The sequence below is a fragment of the Lathyrus oleraceus genome, chromosome 4 (assembly GCF_024323335.1).
Source record: "Lathyrus oleraceus cultivar Zhongwan6 chromosome 4, CAAS_Psat_ZW6_1.0, whole genome shotgun sequence".
NCBI lineage: Eukaryota > Viridiplantae > Streptophyta > Magnoliopsida > Fabales > Fabaceae > Lathyrus > Lathyrus oleraceus.
Window position 1 is genome coordinate 104,623,829 of NC_066582.1, and position 17,571 is coordinate 104,641,399.

The following is a 17,571-nucleotide window of genomic DNA, read 5'->3' on the forward strand; positions in this document are numbered from 1 at the left end:
TTTTTACGACAAATACCAGTAATCATATACAAATATGATCATGTCACAGATGAGTTGATCCTGATATTTTAAGAAAGAACTATTTTATGTCCTTAACGTAAGAAACATAAGTCATTTTGTTTTACAATGAGTGTCACTTTGATAAATATAGTATTTTAAAATGATTGTAATTTTCATTTATTAATGCAGATTTTCATTTCTTAATTCAAACTCTTATGAATACTAATATCCTCAATTGAGCAACCATTCACCAAAACCTGAAAGACTGCCAGAAAAGACACATGCACATATGCAACCCCTCCACTTATCATCAAAACCAAATCTCCTCAAGTGATGAAAGGACTTTGGGAGGAATTGGCTGAATTTCGTTCAATTCATAATTGCGTTCATGTTGGAGTTAACCCTTTGGTTGATCATATCAATCGTGAATATGTATTGACTTTATTGCTAGGTACAAATGAAAGTTCAACCAGTGTGGTGCTATAGGGAATAATAAGGATAAATGCTTCAAACTCCATAGTTATCCACCAGAATACAAGAAAGGAAAGACGTTTACATATTAGTGTGTTACTGCTGTTACTATGTATATTGATTCAGTTGACACTCCATTAAACACAAAGCAATATCAACAATTAATTAATTACATTCAAATATAGACGGCACACCAATCTTCTTTTGGATCATCTATTAATAAAGGTGATATTGTTGGTATAATTTTTACTTCATCACAATGAATACCCTTAGGCCTCTTCTTGGATAGTTGATTCAGTAGCCATGTTAAATATAATTCATTTTTTTTCCATATGTTTACCTTATATAAGGTCTTTGTCTAATAAGTTTATTACCTTACCTTCTAATGATAGAGTGTTTTATTTCTGCAATAGGCACCACTTTTTTACTAAGTTGATTTCACATAATCTTTTAATTTCATACTAGAACAAAAAAATAATGGTAGGTTGAAGATGACCACCGTATAAGGTCTAACGGTGCGGTGGTAGAAGTATTTGGTGATTAGAGATTGGGGGAGGGTACTTGCAAAATTATCACTCTGACACTTAAGTAGTCAATGAGAGAGGTGAAACTTAGAAGTGTGATAGGTTGTAGTCAACGTGAATGTTAGGCTGTTGTCTGTAACCAATTCGTTGTATGACTCGAGTGTAGTGTTGTTAAAAGAGCAAGAGTCGCTGCATCGCCGCCTGGATGCAATGAAAAATATGCAAGAGTTGCCACACTTCTGTGAACGGGAGTGGATAAAGAAGTTAGTTCATGAGAGTAGGATTCGTTTTGGATCATGGAATATATGCACACTTACTAGAAAATATATAGAAGTGGTGGACACTATGGTTAGGAGGAAGATCAATGTTATGTGCCTATAAGAAACTAAGTGGACATGTGAAAATGCGAGGGAATTAGACAACTCGAGATTTAAGATTTGGTACACCAAAAAAGTTAGATCGAGAAATGGGATGAGGATTATTATGGACAAAGGGTGGAAGAAGGATATTGTGGATGTGAAAAGAGTAGGAGATCGAATTATAGCGTTGACATTTTTAGTGGAACAAGACACCTTTAATGTTATTAGTGCTTACGTAGCTCATTTTGAGTTGGAAGAACACCTTAAGATAAATTTTTAGAAGGATTTAGAAGGATTACTCCAAGATATACCCCAAGGAGATAAACTCTTTCTAGGAGGAGATCTAAATGAACATGTAGGGATTGTAGCAAGAGGTTGTAAGGGCGTGCATGAGGTACTGCCTCGGGAAGGTAAATGCGGATGGTAAATCCAACTTGGAGTTTTCTTCGGCCTCTGATCTTTTTATAGCTAATACCTGTTTAGAAAAAGAGATGAACATTTTATCACATATAAGAGTGGGGTGACATGTTCTCAGATAGATTTTTTTCTTATTCAGAAGCGTGATAAGTATATTTGCTTGGGGTGCAAAGTTATTCTTGAAGGTGAGAAAAATACAAGAAGGGGGGTTGAATTGTGTTAACTTTTTCTTTCTTTTTAAAACTCTTTGGTCAAATTCTAAACACAAGGTATAAAATCAGATTCAATCAGAGGTAGACAACAAATATGAAATGAAATAAAGAAGAGTGACACACAAAGTTATCCTGGTTCCTTTTACAATTTGAAAGTAATCCAGTCCCCTTGTACTAACAAGAGCTTTTCACTAAAATCACACAAGATTACAATTTGCTCGAGACCATAAGCAAGAGACTTTTTCAATGCTCGAACACTAAAGTAAGATACTTTTATGCTTAAGCACACAAGAAAGAGACTTCTAATACTCAAGCACACAAGCAAGAGACTTCTATGCTCAAGCACACAAGCAAGAGACTTTCAATGCTCATGCATAAAAGTAAGAGACTTCTATGCTCAAGCACACAAGCAAGAGACTTTAAAATGCTCAAACACTTAGTAAGAGACTTCTAACAATCAACCTAACAGATAAATGATTGTTGGGATAATACACTTGATATACAATCCGAGATGTATAAAGAATACAATGTAAATAGACTCTTTTAAGACGTAGGGATTTCTAAAATATACAAGGATAAGAAATCCTAAGTTCAACTTGTGCTTTTGTATTGACATAGTAATTTCTCTTTGAGTGCTAAATGGTGTATTTTTCTTCAAGTCTCCATCTCCTTAAATAGAGAGGAAAAGAGTCGTTGAAGATCCAACACAAATGAGTCTTTGAGAAACTTCAAAAGAGACGTTGGGATGTTTCACCAAATAGTCAAGGTTGGTGAAAGCTAGTTTGAAATTCCTTTGCTACAAAAGGAATTAGTAGTTGCATGCCAACAGACTCTATGAAAAAAATAGAGCTTAGGTCTTCATGTGACAAAATAGACTCAAAGGTTGATAGTGACCTATCAGAGTCACCTTGGTTCTTGCACTTTGACTGTCTCAAGTTTTGATCATCAGAAGTAGACTTTTTCAAAATATGATCTTCAGAGGTTAACTCCTTTAGACTCTGGCCTTCAGACGTTGACCTCTTCAGAGTTTGGTCTTTAACTTCCGATCCATCAGACTTTGGCCTTTAAGCTTCTCTTTAGATGTTTATAGTCACCACTAATACTTGGATTCTATATGAAATTTTAGTATATCGTCCCGCACACTTGAACAAATATTAATATACCCAATTGTTCTTTAAATACTTTGTTATCATCAAGACCCAAGGGATATGGGATAAACCAATTTTGTTCCAACAATTCTGGAAGAGACCTTGACTACCCAACATAATATTGGTTATGGATGTAAGAATCAAGATGAGAGCTAAGAGAAGAAGTCACATGGGAGCGTTACAAATCAAGTGGTGACATTTGAAGTGTAAAAAATAAGGAAGTTTCCAACATAAGATCTTGGAGGGAGGTTTTGAACAACTACAAAAAGTACAAATGATATGTGGAACAAGATGACCCAAGAGATTAGAAAAGTATTTAAAGAGACGTTGGAAGAATAAAGAGGTTTTGGACCCATGGGTAAAGAATCACAGTGGTGGAATAAAAGTGTTTAGAGTAAAGTTAGAGTTAAAAAAGAACTCTTTTAAAGAATGGTCTAGGTGTAAAAATGATGAAACTTGGGAAAAGTATAAGAAAATTATGAACGAGACCAAGAAGGCGATGAGTGAAGCAAGAGCCCAAACTTTTGAGGGATTATACCAATTTTTAGGAACCAATGAGGTAGAAATATTTGACAGTATATACTTGTTAAGGGAAGAGAAAGAAAGACAAAAGATTTGGATCAAGTGAAGTGTGTTAAAGATGAAGATGTCAACGTCTTGGTTTAGTAAAAAGATATAAAGGATATGTGGAAGACATATTTTTACAACTTATTTAATTAAGGATATGATATCTCACTAGACTCAAGCAAACTCGACATTAGAGAAGAAAAGCAAAACTATAATTACTACCGCCGGATTCAGAAACAAGAGGTAAAAGAAGCGTTGAAAAGGAAGAATAACAATAAGACGGTTGAGTCAGACAACATACCTATTGAAGTGTAGAAAGTTCTTGGAGATAGAGGTATTTAGTGACTCACAAAACTCTTTACAAGATTATGAGGTCAAAGCAAATGTCAGATGAATGGAGGAGAAACACTTTAGTCCAATCTATAAGAATAAGAGAGATATGCAAAGATGAATGGAGGAGAAACACTTTAGTCCCAATCTATAAGAATAAGGGAGATATGCAAAATTATGAAAATTATAGGGGATTAAACTTGTGACCATGAAGTTATGGAAAAAAGTGATTAAACAAAGACTAAGAAAAGAGACTCAAGTTTGGTCTTATGTCCAGGAGGTCGACCATTGAAGTGATCTATCTATTAAGACAGATGATGAAGCAGTATCAGGTGAACCAACAAGACTTGCATTTAATTTTTATTGACTTGGTGAAAATGTATGTTAGAATACCTAGAGCGATTTTGTGGAAAGCTTAGAGAAGAAAGGGGTCAGGATTTCATATATTCAAGTTATCTAAGATATGTATGAAGGAGTATCGATTAGTGTACATATAAATGGTGGAGAAACAAAAGATTTCCCCATTACAATAGGTTTGCACCAAGGTTCAATCGTAAGCCCTTACCTCTAAGCGTGGGTGTGTCGGGGTGTCCGAGACGTGTAGGTGTTCGACACTAGTATGACACCCGTACGACACGTGTCGAAAAAGTTAAACAAGTTTCATAAAAAATGGTTTTTTTATATGATTTGACACTTGTTGAGCCGGTGTCCGACACCTGTATGACACTCATACAACACGTGTCACCCAATTCAGACAAGTTTTTCAAAAAAACTTGTTTTTCTTTTTGCTTCATCATACCTTATACATTTTTTGGCCAAATCTCATACACTTGTGAAAGAGTTAAACATGTTTTGAAACGATGATATCAATGAAGAATTAAAATTATTAATTTTGATTAGAATGTTATTAATTCTTTTAATGATAGAGGAATAAATGAAACTCAAATACTATCATATACATAATGGTATCCGTAACCTATAATTTTATATTATCGGTGTTAGAGTGTCCATGTCCGTGTCACGATGTCCGTGTCAGAGTCCGTGCTTCATAGATTTTGGATGTACTTACGGAGGACATCCAAGAGCTAGTACCGAGATTCATGTTTTTTTTTCATATAATATAGTCATACTTGGTGAATCGAATGAGAATTTAAATGAAAGGTCGGAGACTTGGAGACGAGTTTTAGAAACACATGGTTTACGCCTAAGTAGAAGTAAGACATATTATATGTAATGTAAGTTCATCAAAAGGAGAAGTGTTTATAACCTAGAGGTGAAAGTTGAAAACCATATCATCCCACAAGTCATACGATTTAAATATTTTGGGTCCGTAACATAATGATGGAGAAGTTGAAGGAGATGGAAACCATCAAATTCAAGTTGTGCGGTTGAAATGGAGGAGGGCTTCAGGGATTTTATGTGACAAAAAGATATCACTCAAGTTGAATGAAAAATTTGATCGGATTGCAGTAAGACATGTGACGTTGTATGAGACAAAATATCGAGCACTTAAGAATCAACATGAGAATAAAGTAAGAGTAGCATAGATAATGATATTGCATTGGATGTGTGGTAAGAATAAACATGATAAGATTATAAATGACAAATTAAAGAGTGTTTTGATACCACCTATAATAGAAATGATGGTGAAAAATAGACTTCGGTGATTTTAGCATATAGAGAGAAGACGTATAGATTTCATGATAAGGATAATAAATCATATGGAGAGAAGTCAAATAGTTAAAAGTAAAAGAAAACTTTAAAAAACTAAAAGAAAAGTTATTAAGAAAGACCTCGAGATTAATAATTTAGATAAAAATATGACTTTGATAAAGTATTATAACGGAAGTTGATCCATATGGGTTTCTACTTAGTGGAATAAGACTTTATGATTGCTGTTGTTATTCATCCATCCATCCATCCATGAGGCTAACTACAAATAGGAAAAAGCGTGTGAGACAATATCCACTTTTTTTTCTATTAGAGCTGATGTATAAATGGGAAAAAGCTCTTCACTGTAACTAACTGTTTTTTCTATCAGAGCTGATGTATAAATGGGAAAAAGCTCTTGATTGTAACTACTCTATCATAGCTGATGCATAAATTGGAAAAAGCTCTTGACTGTAACTGACTGTTTGATAATTGAATCATTTGAGAATTGAGAGCATAATGCTCTTTGTCAATTCCTTGCTTCCAATCTTGAATGATTCTCACTTTTTCTTCCATGATCGTGTAAGATCTAATAATTTATTTTTGAATTTTAATATTTCTAAAATACCCTTATCATATTAATGTACTATTTCTAACTTTTCATGTACTAAGGTGTAGTAGCATTAATAAAGGACATCTTTGAAAAATAAATAAAAAATGAATCTAATAAATTGCATAGAAGTTTATATTTAAGAACACAAATTTTTCTAGAGAGGATTTATAATTAGGGATGGAGGATATTTCATCCTATATAAACTCCTTTTACTAGAAATTTGATTCTGAATATGTTTGAGTGTGTATATTCCAAGTTGAATACTTAGCTCAACTAAAGATTTTGCCATTATATATTTGGTCTGATAGACAGTGAATTATCATTACCCTACTGATGTCAAATCAGAGAGCTATCCTGAGAAATGTGGGTCATCTTTCTTAAAAGAAAATGTTGATATCTAAAACATGTTATAGAAACATTTACAATCACTATGAAGTCATTTAAGAGACCTTAGTTACCAAAATTAACATTTGGAGCAACCAACAAAGAACTGTCACAAGATTCTGCCATTTTCTGCAGATCAGATTAAGCTATATATTATTCGAACATATACAACTACTGAAGCTTGAAGATCACGATCTACCTTGAAGTGAGCATTAAAAAACCTTTTCTCCTGAAGAAGGAATGTCAAATTAGAACAAATTACCGGTATTTATAGCAATGATTAACTCAGGACAGTCTTGTAAACTACCTCTCTATAATCAAATGAAATTAAGGAGCTTCTCAACTTTTGCTCTTCTGACTCAAATAAAACAATGTGGCTGGGAAAAGACGAATTATTTGCAAATTTTGACATGAAAGAAACAGGGTCCGTCATGAAACGGTCAGACTCATCTAGGACTCCTTTCTCTTCACTGCTGAAAATGATAAATTAACATCGATTATGAACTTTATTCAGTTTCGATTAACATTAGAGGACATTCCAAAATTATTAATTTCAAACCTTGGCGTGCAGTCAAGAAATTGCATTGGTAGGTTACAATGCAACATGGAATAGTATGGAGTAGCATGGCAAGGTGTTAGGAATAGGATACTTTTCACTTTCCCTTGAAAAGCTTCTTTAGCAAGATGGTTCATGACATCCTCTGGTCCTCTCTGTTGAGAAAATAAACAACATATAATAAACATTTCTGTCTAGATTTTTAAGGATACAAGAACAAAAAGTAACAAGAAAAATAAATATTCTCAATACTTGGTGAAGAGAGAATAAGATACCTGATGAACCAAACTCATATACAAAGCCATTGGTATATTGGTAGCAAGCAAAAACAATATGGCAGCTGTCATCTTGGGAGGATATTTGTTATGCTTTTTTGAAAACTCTTTTTCTTTATGCGGCGGGGAACTGACACTAGGATCTTCTATCATAGCCAAAGAATAACCAGAGAATATCAGAGCTATGGGAAGAACTGGCAAGACAAACCTGTATCTCAGTAATTATTATCATTAATCAAGTCAAAGCGATAAGCCAGGTGCATGTAAAAATGCATAAATGTAAATTTTTTCGAATTGAAATACCTGAATTCCTTGTGACCTAAGATACTGTAGAAACCTAACACCCAAGCAAGGAGGCCAGTAAACTTCCACTGTTTGGAATAAATGATACCAGCTATACAAAATGGTATATGAGAGAAGACCATGACTGTAAATCCCTGAGTGAAGTACCAGTGCCACTTGTGAGTTCCATAATAGTCTCCGCCCGAGGAAAGAAAATTGAATTTTAGAAAATTTAGTGGTACTAGAACCCATGTGCCATACATAAAACGATCTAATAAGCAGGTAAGGCCAAGTACCAAGGTCCTGATAGAATGAAACAGAAATATGAAAATTACCCAGTGATATAGAATTCTCTGAAATCACAAGTAATAATTTAAGATTTTTACATAATGATAATTCGTAAAATGGTTGAGTTTCCATCCAATGGAGTTATCTAAATTCATGCGGAAGAAAAGCCATACAGAATTAAAACAGTAAATTTTCTGGGCACTTAGAATGTAGAGCTTGTGATTCCCTTGCGATCTTGTCTTCCTACTATAGAGAGAGGGATCCAGTGCATGGATCAGGCTTTTGCAGAAATAGCCGAATGCTATGCCTAAAGTAAAGGAAAGGTAAGTCAATGTCCAGGCATTCTTTCGATGCAACGCCTTCTTCTTTACTGCTTGACTTTGCTTCGCTTGCCTACTCACTGTATACCCCCTGTGCCTTCAGTGCTATTGACTCAGCTATCGGAGATATCATAGGAAAGACTAAAGCCAAGAAGAATGCTTCCGAGTCGGACATCAACAGAGTTCATTTTTCCATAGAAATACATTTTTTATGTTTTTCGTATGTAATTAGATGCAGCAGTTATGAGAATTTACAAAGATATTCAAATTGAATAAAATTTAAATTCACCCTTATTTTTTAGTTACTAGTACTATTTTCTGACACGAAATATCAGCTAACTTTTCAATAGAAATATCAAAGGCTAACTGTCAAACCGATGAAATTTTAGTAAGTGCAATAAAATAAATTCCCAGGCATATTTATTAGCTAAATGGAACTCTTCAATTCAATGGCTATTATTTGGAGACAAAAAGAGAATAACACAAAATTCAGCCATCTTTAGATCCTTCCCCAAATGTTATGAAGCTCTCTGAGTACATAAGTGAAAAACTTCAGAAGTCAAAATCGAATTAGAGTGTGTAATAATTAGTATTATCAATCATAGATCGCAAAAAGTAGCGGTTTGTTCAAACTCTGCTATACTACAGTAAAATATAGCCGTTATTTGACAACACTTAGTTTGTGTATCGCAATATATTAACGGTTTACCAAATTTCACTAAAGTATAACAGCTATTTGCACACATTGGTAATAAATGGTTTGAAAACATACCCAATAGGAGCCACCTCCAAAAAAACAAACTTCAATTTATCACGTGCGTTAAAAAGCTCAATGCCACCAACATACATCCATGTGACTGCACTTGTTGGGCGGATAGCACAAGCTAATGCTGCCAGAACTAAACCCCACTTCCTAGAAACACAGGAACTTTTGCCTGAAGAAGTTCTCATACAAGGCCAAAAGTATAAAGACACCAGCGTAAGAACGGTCTCCAAGCTATTAGATAATGTACGAGAAAAGCAATAAAACATAAACCAATTCGACAACTGGGAAAAAAGCTGAGATATAGTTAAAGTAACAGTAACATGTTTCTTTCTGTATACAATAATGCAACAAACAAGAACTTCAAACATGAAAAAAACAAAGGATACTGCCCATTTTGCAACGGAATCTCCAAAGAGAACTGCAGATAGTTTGTACAAGTACAAATCACCAACTGCAGAGAACACTGATTGTAATAACCTTGGAGCTCTCATCTAAGAAAAACAATACACTGAATTAAAATAAGTTCATATATCAATAAAAGACTACCTATTATATTTTCATAATAAGTTTATAGCTTATTTTAATATCTTATAACTTATTTTCCATACCCTATTTTAAATACCGTTTCAGGCTTATACTTTACTTCCTCCGTTTCAAAATGACTGTCTTTCTACCAAATAAAATTTGTTTCAAAATGACTGAGATTCTCTATTTTCAATGCAAAATTATTTTTCCAATTATGTCATTTGATTATTACTCTTTACACTACTTCCAACACATCAATATGACAGTCATTTTCTAATCTTACGACAATATCATTACATTTTTTAATCTCAGTACAAAAATCTTACTAAATGACAGTGATTTTGAAACGGAGAGAGTATTATTTTTTCTTCTACTTTTTTACCCCTTATTATTTTAACTAAAATCCAATTTTATTCTTTATAATTTATTTTAATTTAAAATAAAATACAAAGAATACCAAATAATTATGTAATTTTAAATTTATCATATAATTGAACGGTTGATTTACCGAACACTTCAGCTATCGATTATCGACTATAAATTATAAGTCATAAATCATAAGCTATCAACTACCTTATAAGGAACAAGTATTTTCTATCAAACAGAGTCTAAGTAAAAAAAATAAAACCCTAATTAACAATAAATAGATAATTAATTACCATGAACCAAGGGGTATCAAGATGCAATAATGCTAGAATTTTGTAAAGAGGAAGAAAGATCAATGGATGGAAGTAGCTTCGGATACCCTGTTTCCACTCCCATGTTAGGTGACCGTACCTGCGAAATTAGCGTGGGATTTGATGGTGAAAGAAAAGAAGGTGAAAAAAGAAGAATGGATCGAAGTGCTGTTACCCGAATGCGATGCGATGTGCAACTTCGGGACCTTGCCAGTGCTCATCGGGATTGAAGTAACTCTGCACTAAAAGGGAATTCAGCATTCGGAATGCTAAGCAGAAAGCGAAGATTTGTTTATCTGAAACTGATTTGGGGAAATTTGGAGTTTGGAGTGTTTGTTTGGTGTATTCATCTTTGTAACTTTGGCGTCTTTGTCTCATTGTTACAGATGTTGAAGTTACAGTCATTTGGTTGCTAAGAAGAGCTGGAGGAAGAAGATGAAGTTACAGAATTCATTGATCAAAGAAAGAAGAAAAGTTTGGCAATGAATCGGGTGCATATGACCCGATTCAAAAACGGGTTTAATATATTATTCAATGGGCCGTGGATTGAAGGCCCGTTTTAAATTCAACAACAACATCTTATCAAATAAAAAAATCAACAACAACAATACATCATTATAAATTAAAATTATCAATTAAAAACAAACAATATTATGGAAAAGACAAAAGAGTTTCTTCATCGGATTGAAACATGTAAGTTGCGATTTTTAAAGTTGCATGTCGATGATCCGAATGTGTCGATATGAGTTAATTGATAGACGATAATACTTAACACCACAATCCTTCTTTTATCACAATAGTCAAGACGACTATTTATTCAATCTAATTGGTTCTTGAAATCACATAATATAACATCAATATTTATCATTAAAAAAAAAGAATTTATATGTTGTAGTCAATTATTTTTATATGAGAGTTTATTTTCAACTAGGTATTAATAAGAGTTAGTTGTAATGTGGTGTGAATAAAAATGAATCAACTAGGTATTCAGAGCAATCTAGACCACACATTAGAAATTTATTTCTTCAGCAAGTTTAAATATTATAATTTGAACGTTTACACATTCAGATTTTACTATCCAAATTGAAACAAACACACCACCTATAAGGTTTGGAAAAAAAACTCATTTTGTGTTTAGATTATGTAATTAAAGCCTGTAAAATACCCCAATTACACGTTGAAGTTATAGAATTTAAACCAATATTTTTTAGCAAATTGCATGATTTACTTATATATGAACCTTCATTTTAAACAAACATTACCAACTAACCATAGATTCAAAAAGTCTGATCATTTGTAATCAATAATTTTAATGTGACATTGTCATACCCTAATTTTTAATCCTAAAATCTCACATATCATTTGCATCATTGCACACAAACAAGATCACATCTTGGTCTTTTCTCTATCCATCTTTGGATTTGCTTTTTTGTAGGGATCATCAAGCATCTCTTTGTTGATTTGTTTTATCTTTGTGTTTATATGATTAATTCCTTATCTAACCACTAATCAAAATAACAAGAATATGTTTTATTTCCTTAAGTTTATTGTGCAAGGTATGACTTTTCAATCAAGAGCATCTTAAAGTTTTGTTGTTTACTTCTCAAGGAAAGTCAAAGATTCATGTGTTTATTTCCATACCTTCTTCAACAAGCAACTTCAAGCTTTGAGTAATTTAATCAAGAGGCAATCAATGACACCTTATTTAAGTCCATATGGTCACCCATGTGCTTTGAAATACAATGAAAGTCCAAGTACACAAGCTTGTTCCAAGTGGTTTGACCAAAAAGTCAACATTTTGAAGTCAGGGTTCCAAGGATCACAACTCTTTCAATTGTCAACATTTTTTAATGCTTCTTTTTGCATATGACTCTTCTCAATCTCCTCCACAACTTCTCTTTACATGACAAGAGCCAATTGTGTTAGGAGGATCATCAAAAATTTGGAGACATTATAGGTCATTTGTGGACTTAATGAAATTTGACCTATTTTTTAAGTGACTTTTTCTCAACTTTCAAAGATCATAATTTCTTCAATTTTCAACATTTGAGCCTGATTATTTTTGCACAGTGTCATTTGTGACGCCCTCTACAAATTTGCTTCGAGGATCAAGGTCAAAATTGAAGGAGAATTGTCATCCAAGGCGCAGCGGAATTTAAAAATTTCTCCATTTAGTGATCCTTACGAATGGGCATGATCAGTGATAGAATCGTTACCTCTTGTGGCGATTCAAACCTTTGGTGCAGATATCTGATAATGGTCAAAACCTTTGATACAGATCCACGGGGCGATCACGAACATTGAACGATGACAACGTCTCTACTCAGTCCACACGAACGGATTCCTTCAATCGCAGTGCTAGCTGTTATGAATGAAGGCTTTGAGTGAGAGAAAGAGGGAAACGAAATTCTAAGTCTCTACTTGAATTTCAGTCTGAGTGGGGTGACAATGCTTCTACCCAAGGGGTTCTATTTATAGAACCACTTGTGTGGGCTTCAAGCTAAAAAGCCCACTTAAGTGTATTTTGCCCATATCTCACAATATGCCAAAATCACTTAAGTATTTGGTACCTTACCATATTTCGTTTCCACTTAAGTGCACCGTACCTTACGGTGTTCCTTAGTTACTATATTTCTCATCAAATCCGTCCTTTGTGTGTGACCCTATAGGTTTTCGCGACGTTGACAATTATATTAAATCACGCATTTAACATGATAAACAGTGAGCGGTATCTAGCAACACATCACTGCTACCCAAGTCACGAAAATGTCATGTGATCTGACAAAACCTCCTGTGATAATAATTATATGTATAATTACCTCTTTGCCCTTATGTCTATATTGAACACAAGGTATAGACCGTGTCACCCTTGTCCAGTTCAATATTGGGCCCATAGACATTTATCCTGTTACGCAGGATTGGCAAATTTCATCTAGGACACTCATGTCCCTCAGCATGCTTCGTGGAGTACCCATCAACTGTCTTTATGGTTATCCAGTTACGGACAACGTTGGATCAGCAATAAAGCACTCGACTCTACATCTAGGATCCATAGTGGTTTTAGGTCGAAGAGTGGTATACACTATTATCACCATGAGAATAACTTATGACACTTTGCATAACTTTCTATATAGTATTCTCATAGCGGCTCAATCCGGTATAAATATTACTCCTAATATTCATACCTATGTTTAAGACTTGATAACTCTTTATCCATGATCCATGAGATGTGATCATCAGTCTACAAACATAATAGTCTTAATGCTTTAATGTTATCCCACTTCACACTAAAGCTCGACTACGGATACTTTAAGAATAGTGCCCTTATGTTTAATGTGTTCTCATGATTAAGTCACACTTAATACATTAAACGGACTATCTATTCTAGGGACTTTATTAATCAACCATAATAAAGAAAATGCCTTTTATTATTAATAATTAATTCGATACAAGTACCAAAAGTATTGGCCTCTAGGGCTTACACCAACAAAAATATGTTTGGAAGGCCATAAAATTCATTGAGACATTACAAGTCATTTTCAACCATGGAGCACTCGAATTTTTCTAAGTTATGTGATCAGTTTTTCTTACCAACTTCAATATTACATAACTTTATGCTCAAATATCCAAATGCATCATTTCTTGGCACATTGTAATCTTTACTATGATGTCAATACATTGCAAAAATAATGGGATAAAAAAGACTCGTGAGTAGGATGCCCCATTGGATTGAACATGGTGAGTTGTAACTGAAGAAATTGCCATTGACCTTTGAAACGCATCATTTGACTGAGTTTTGATGAGTTGCAAGTCACACTTTTCTCACATTCGGGTCAAATTCGTTTTGCACGAATTCAGCATCATTCCACACATATTTGGATCCAAACACATTTCCTATAAATAGAGGAAGCTACTTCATTCATTTCCAAACTTTTGAGAGCCAAGAAATCCCTACTGCAACTTGAAATTTTCTAGAAAAATCAAACTATCATGTTTTGAGTTTCAGCTTGTTTCAATCCAATTTCTTGATTCTATTAGCATCTTCGGCATCCTTTGAAATTTTTGCAACAATTCCTAAGCTCTGAGACCTGTTGAATTGCTCTAACCAGATCGAGTTTCATCAACTTCTGATCACCATCTGGACAAGGTAGTTCTGAGCATCATTTGAACTCAAACAAGTTACCGCAATGTAGTCATTCACTCTCCGTTGTTTTCCCCAAACTTATCTGGTGTTGATTGATCATGTTCATAATTTAATTTTACTTTTTGTGGTTTGCTTATTTTTGAAACTTCTTTGAAATTCCCTTTGCTCAGTTTATATAAATGAATTTGGGACATAAGGTTGAATTCAGGATGAGAAGAGGATCACAATGGTGGTGGTCTTGTGTTCTGAATTTATCAAACGATGAAACTCCGATGAGAGCTCGTCAGAGTGTCCCAGGTCGTCTGAGTTTGGCCAGACACGTTGGACAAATGAAATGTTCTAATTGGTTGGATTTGAATTGGATTCTGTGTGCTGCTAGCATGTTCCATCGTGCGTCTTAACCTTAGGAGTGTTGGATCTACCACATCAATTAATGAGGCGTGATCCAACACTTTGTGTTTTTTCTAATTTTAATTATTTTTCTTTTATTATTTTTAATTGCTTTTTCTTTTAAAATTCATAGTAATTCCATTTTTCATCCAAAAAATCCCAAAATAATTTCTAAAATTCTCTTTTATTTTTTTTATCTGATTTTTACTTTTTCATATTTTATTTCACTGATTTTCTATTTTTCATGAATTTTCTCTTTTCTCCTTTGTTTTAATTGGTTAAATTTTTTTTCTTCTGTTTTTTAAATTCTGAAAAATTTATTATATGCTTCTTATTTTATTTTCAACCTTCCATAATTTTCTTGGTCATTTATTTGGTGTTTTGAAGGACTTTATGGATTTTTCATTTTACTTCTATTTTAAAATTCATTTAAAAATACTTTTGGTGCATTTTTATTTCATTTAATTACATTTTATATTTGTGTGACCTTTGTGAACTTTTGTTGGCCTTGGATCATGATGGTTTGGACCTTAAGTCTTATCAAACTCAATGGATCTTGGGTGTTGATGAGATGAAAACTCATAAATCATAAACTATCAAGTACCTTATAAGGAACAAGTATTTTCTATCAAACAGAGTCTAAGTAAAAAAAAATAAAACCCTAATTAACAATAAATAGATAATTAATTACCATGAACCAAGGGGTATCAAGATGCAATAATGCTAGAATTTTGTAAAGAGGAAGAAAGATCAATGGATGGAAGTAGCTTCGGATACCCTGTTTCCATTCCCATGTTAGGTGACCGTACCTGCGAAATTAGCGTGGAATTTGATGGTGAAAGAAAAGAAGGTGAAAAAAGAAGAATGGATCGAAGTGTTGTTACCCGAATGCGATGCGATGTGCAACTTCGGGACCTTGCCAGTGTTCATCGGGATTGAAGTAACTCTGCACTAAAAGTGAATTCAACATTCGGAATGCTAAGCAGAAAGCGAAGATTTGTTTATCTGAAACTGATTTGGGGAAATTTGGAGTTTGGAGTGTTTGTTTGGTGTATTCATCTTTGTAACTTTGGCGTCTTTGTCTCATTGTTATAGATGTTGAAGTTACAGTCATTTGGTTGCTAAGAAGAGCTGGAGGAAGAAGACGAAGTAACAGAATTCATTGATCAAAAAAGAAGAAAAGTTTGGCAATGATTCGGGTGCATATGACCCGATTCAAAAACGGGTTTAGATATATTATTCAATGGGCCGTCTACACAAGGCTCGTTCTAAATTCAACAAACAACATCTTATAAAAAAATAATCAACAACAACAATTATAAATTAAAGTTATCAATTAAAAGCAAATAAGATTATGGAAAAGACAAAATAGTTTCTGAAACATGTAAGTTGCGATTTTTAAAGTTGCATGTCGATGACTCGAATGTGTCGATATGAGTTAATTGATAGACGATAATACTTAACACCACAATCCTTCTTTTATCACAATAGTCAAGACGACTATTTATTCAATCTATTTGGTTCTTGAAATCACATAATATAACATCAATATTTATCATTAAAAAAAAAATTCTCTGTTGTAGTCAATTATTTTTATGTGAGAGTTTATTTTCAACTAGATATTAATAAGAGTTAGTTGTTATGTGTTGTGAATAAAAATGAATCAAATCCATCAATTTTTAGAAGTGTTTTGATACTACAGGTCCATACAAATATTCAGAGCAATCTAGACGACACATTAGAAATTTATTTCTTAAGCAAGTTTAAATATTATAATTTGAACGTTTATACACTCAGATTTTACTATCCAAATTGAAACAAAGACACCACCTATATGGTTTGGAAAAAAAAATCATTTTGTGTTTAGATTATGTAACTAGAGCTTGTAAAATACCCCAATTACACGTTGAAATTATAGAATTTAAACAAATATTTTTTAGCAAGTTGCATGATTTGCTTATATATGAACCTTCATTTTAAATAAACATTACCAATTAATCATAGATTCAAAAAGTCTGATCATTTGTAATCAATAATTTTAATGTGACATTGTCATACCCTAATTTTTAACCTTAAAATCTCACATATCATTTGCATCATTGCACACAAACAAGATCACATTTTGGTCTTTCCTCTATCAATCTTTGGGTTTGCTTTTTTGCAGGGATCACCAAACACCTTTTTGTTGATTTGTTTTACCTTTGTGTTTATATGATTAATTACTTATCTAACCACTAACCAAAATAGCAAGAATATGTTTTATTTCCTTAAGTTTATTGTGCAAGGTAGGTGAAATTCTGGTATAAGATATAAGATGTCGAAGATAATGTTACGACACTAATATCTGTTAACACACAATGGATAAACAAAAACAGAATGGTAAAGCGAATAACACAAGCAATTGTTAACCCAGTTCGGTGCAACTCACCTACGTCTGGGGGCTACCAAGCCAGGAAGGAAATTCACTAAAATAGAATTATTTCAAAGACTCTCCGTACACTTCAACAAGTTACAATCTTTCTCACCTAATCTCTACCCGTGCAATTTCTACCTAAGCACTCTTAGATATGAGAACCCACTCACTTCCCTACAATCACACACCAGTGATTTTAAACAACAATCCCTTGTGAAAAGAAAATACTTTTCAATTACACACTCTTGATTTTACTTCAC

At 33.4% G+C, this 17,571-nt stretch overlaps 1 protein-coding gene across 6 annotated transcripts; it reads right to left on the minus strand.

Annotated features, from left to right (window-relative positions):
- Positions 1-6,641: 6,641 nt before the first annotated feature.
- LOC127073737 (mannosyltransferase APTG1) lies at positions 6,642-16,000 on the minus strand. 6 transcript variants are annotated; one of them, XM_051014930.1, is made up of 9 exons: positions 15,783-16,000; positions 10,347-10,464; positions 9,549-9,653; positions 9,169-9,455; positions 7,810-8,091; positions 7,507-7,714; positions 7,235-7,386; positions 6,983-7,148; positions 6,642-6,904 (listed from the first exon to the last, which is right to left on the minus strand). In XM_051014930.1, the coding sequence occupies exons 1-9, from the start codon at positions 15,983-15,985 to the stop codon at positions 6,812-6,814; spliced, it is 1,614 nt and encodes a 537-aa protein (XP_050870887.1). In that variant the 5' UTR covers positions 15,986-16,000; the 3' UTR covers positions 6,642-6,811. The 6 variants fall into 6 exon arrangements, with proteins under 6 accessions (XP_050870887.1, XP_050870890.1, XP_050870888.1 ...); XM_051014933.1 differs by lacking the exon at positions 10,347-10,464 and adding an exon at positions 15,590-15,707 and having other exon boundaries at positions 6,983-7,145; XM_051014931.1 differs by lacking the exon at positions 10,347-10,464 and adding an exon at positions 15,590-15,707.
- Positions 16,001-17,571: the final 1,571 nt, after the last annotated feature.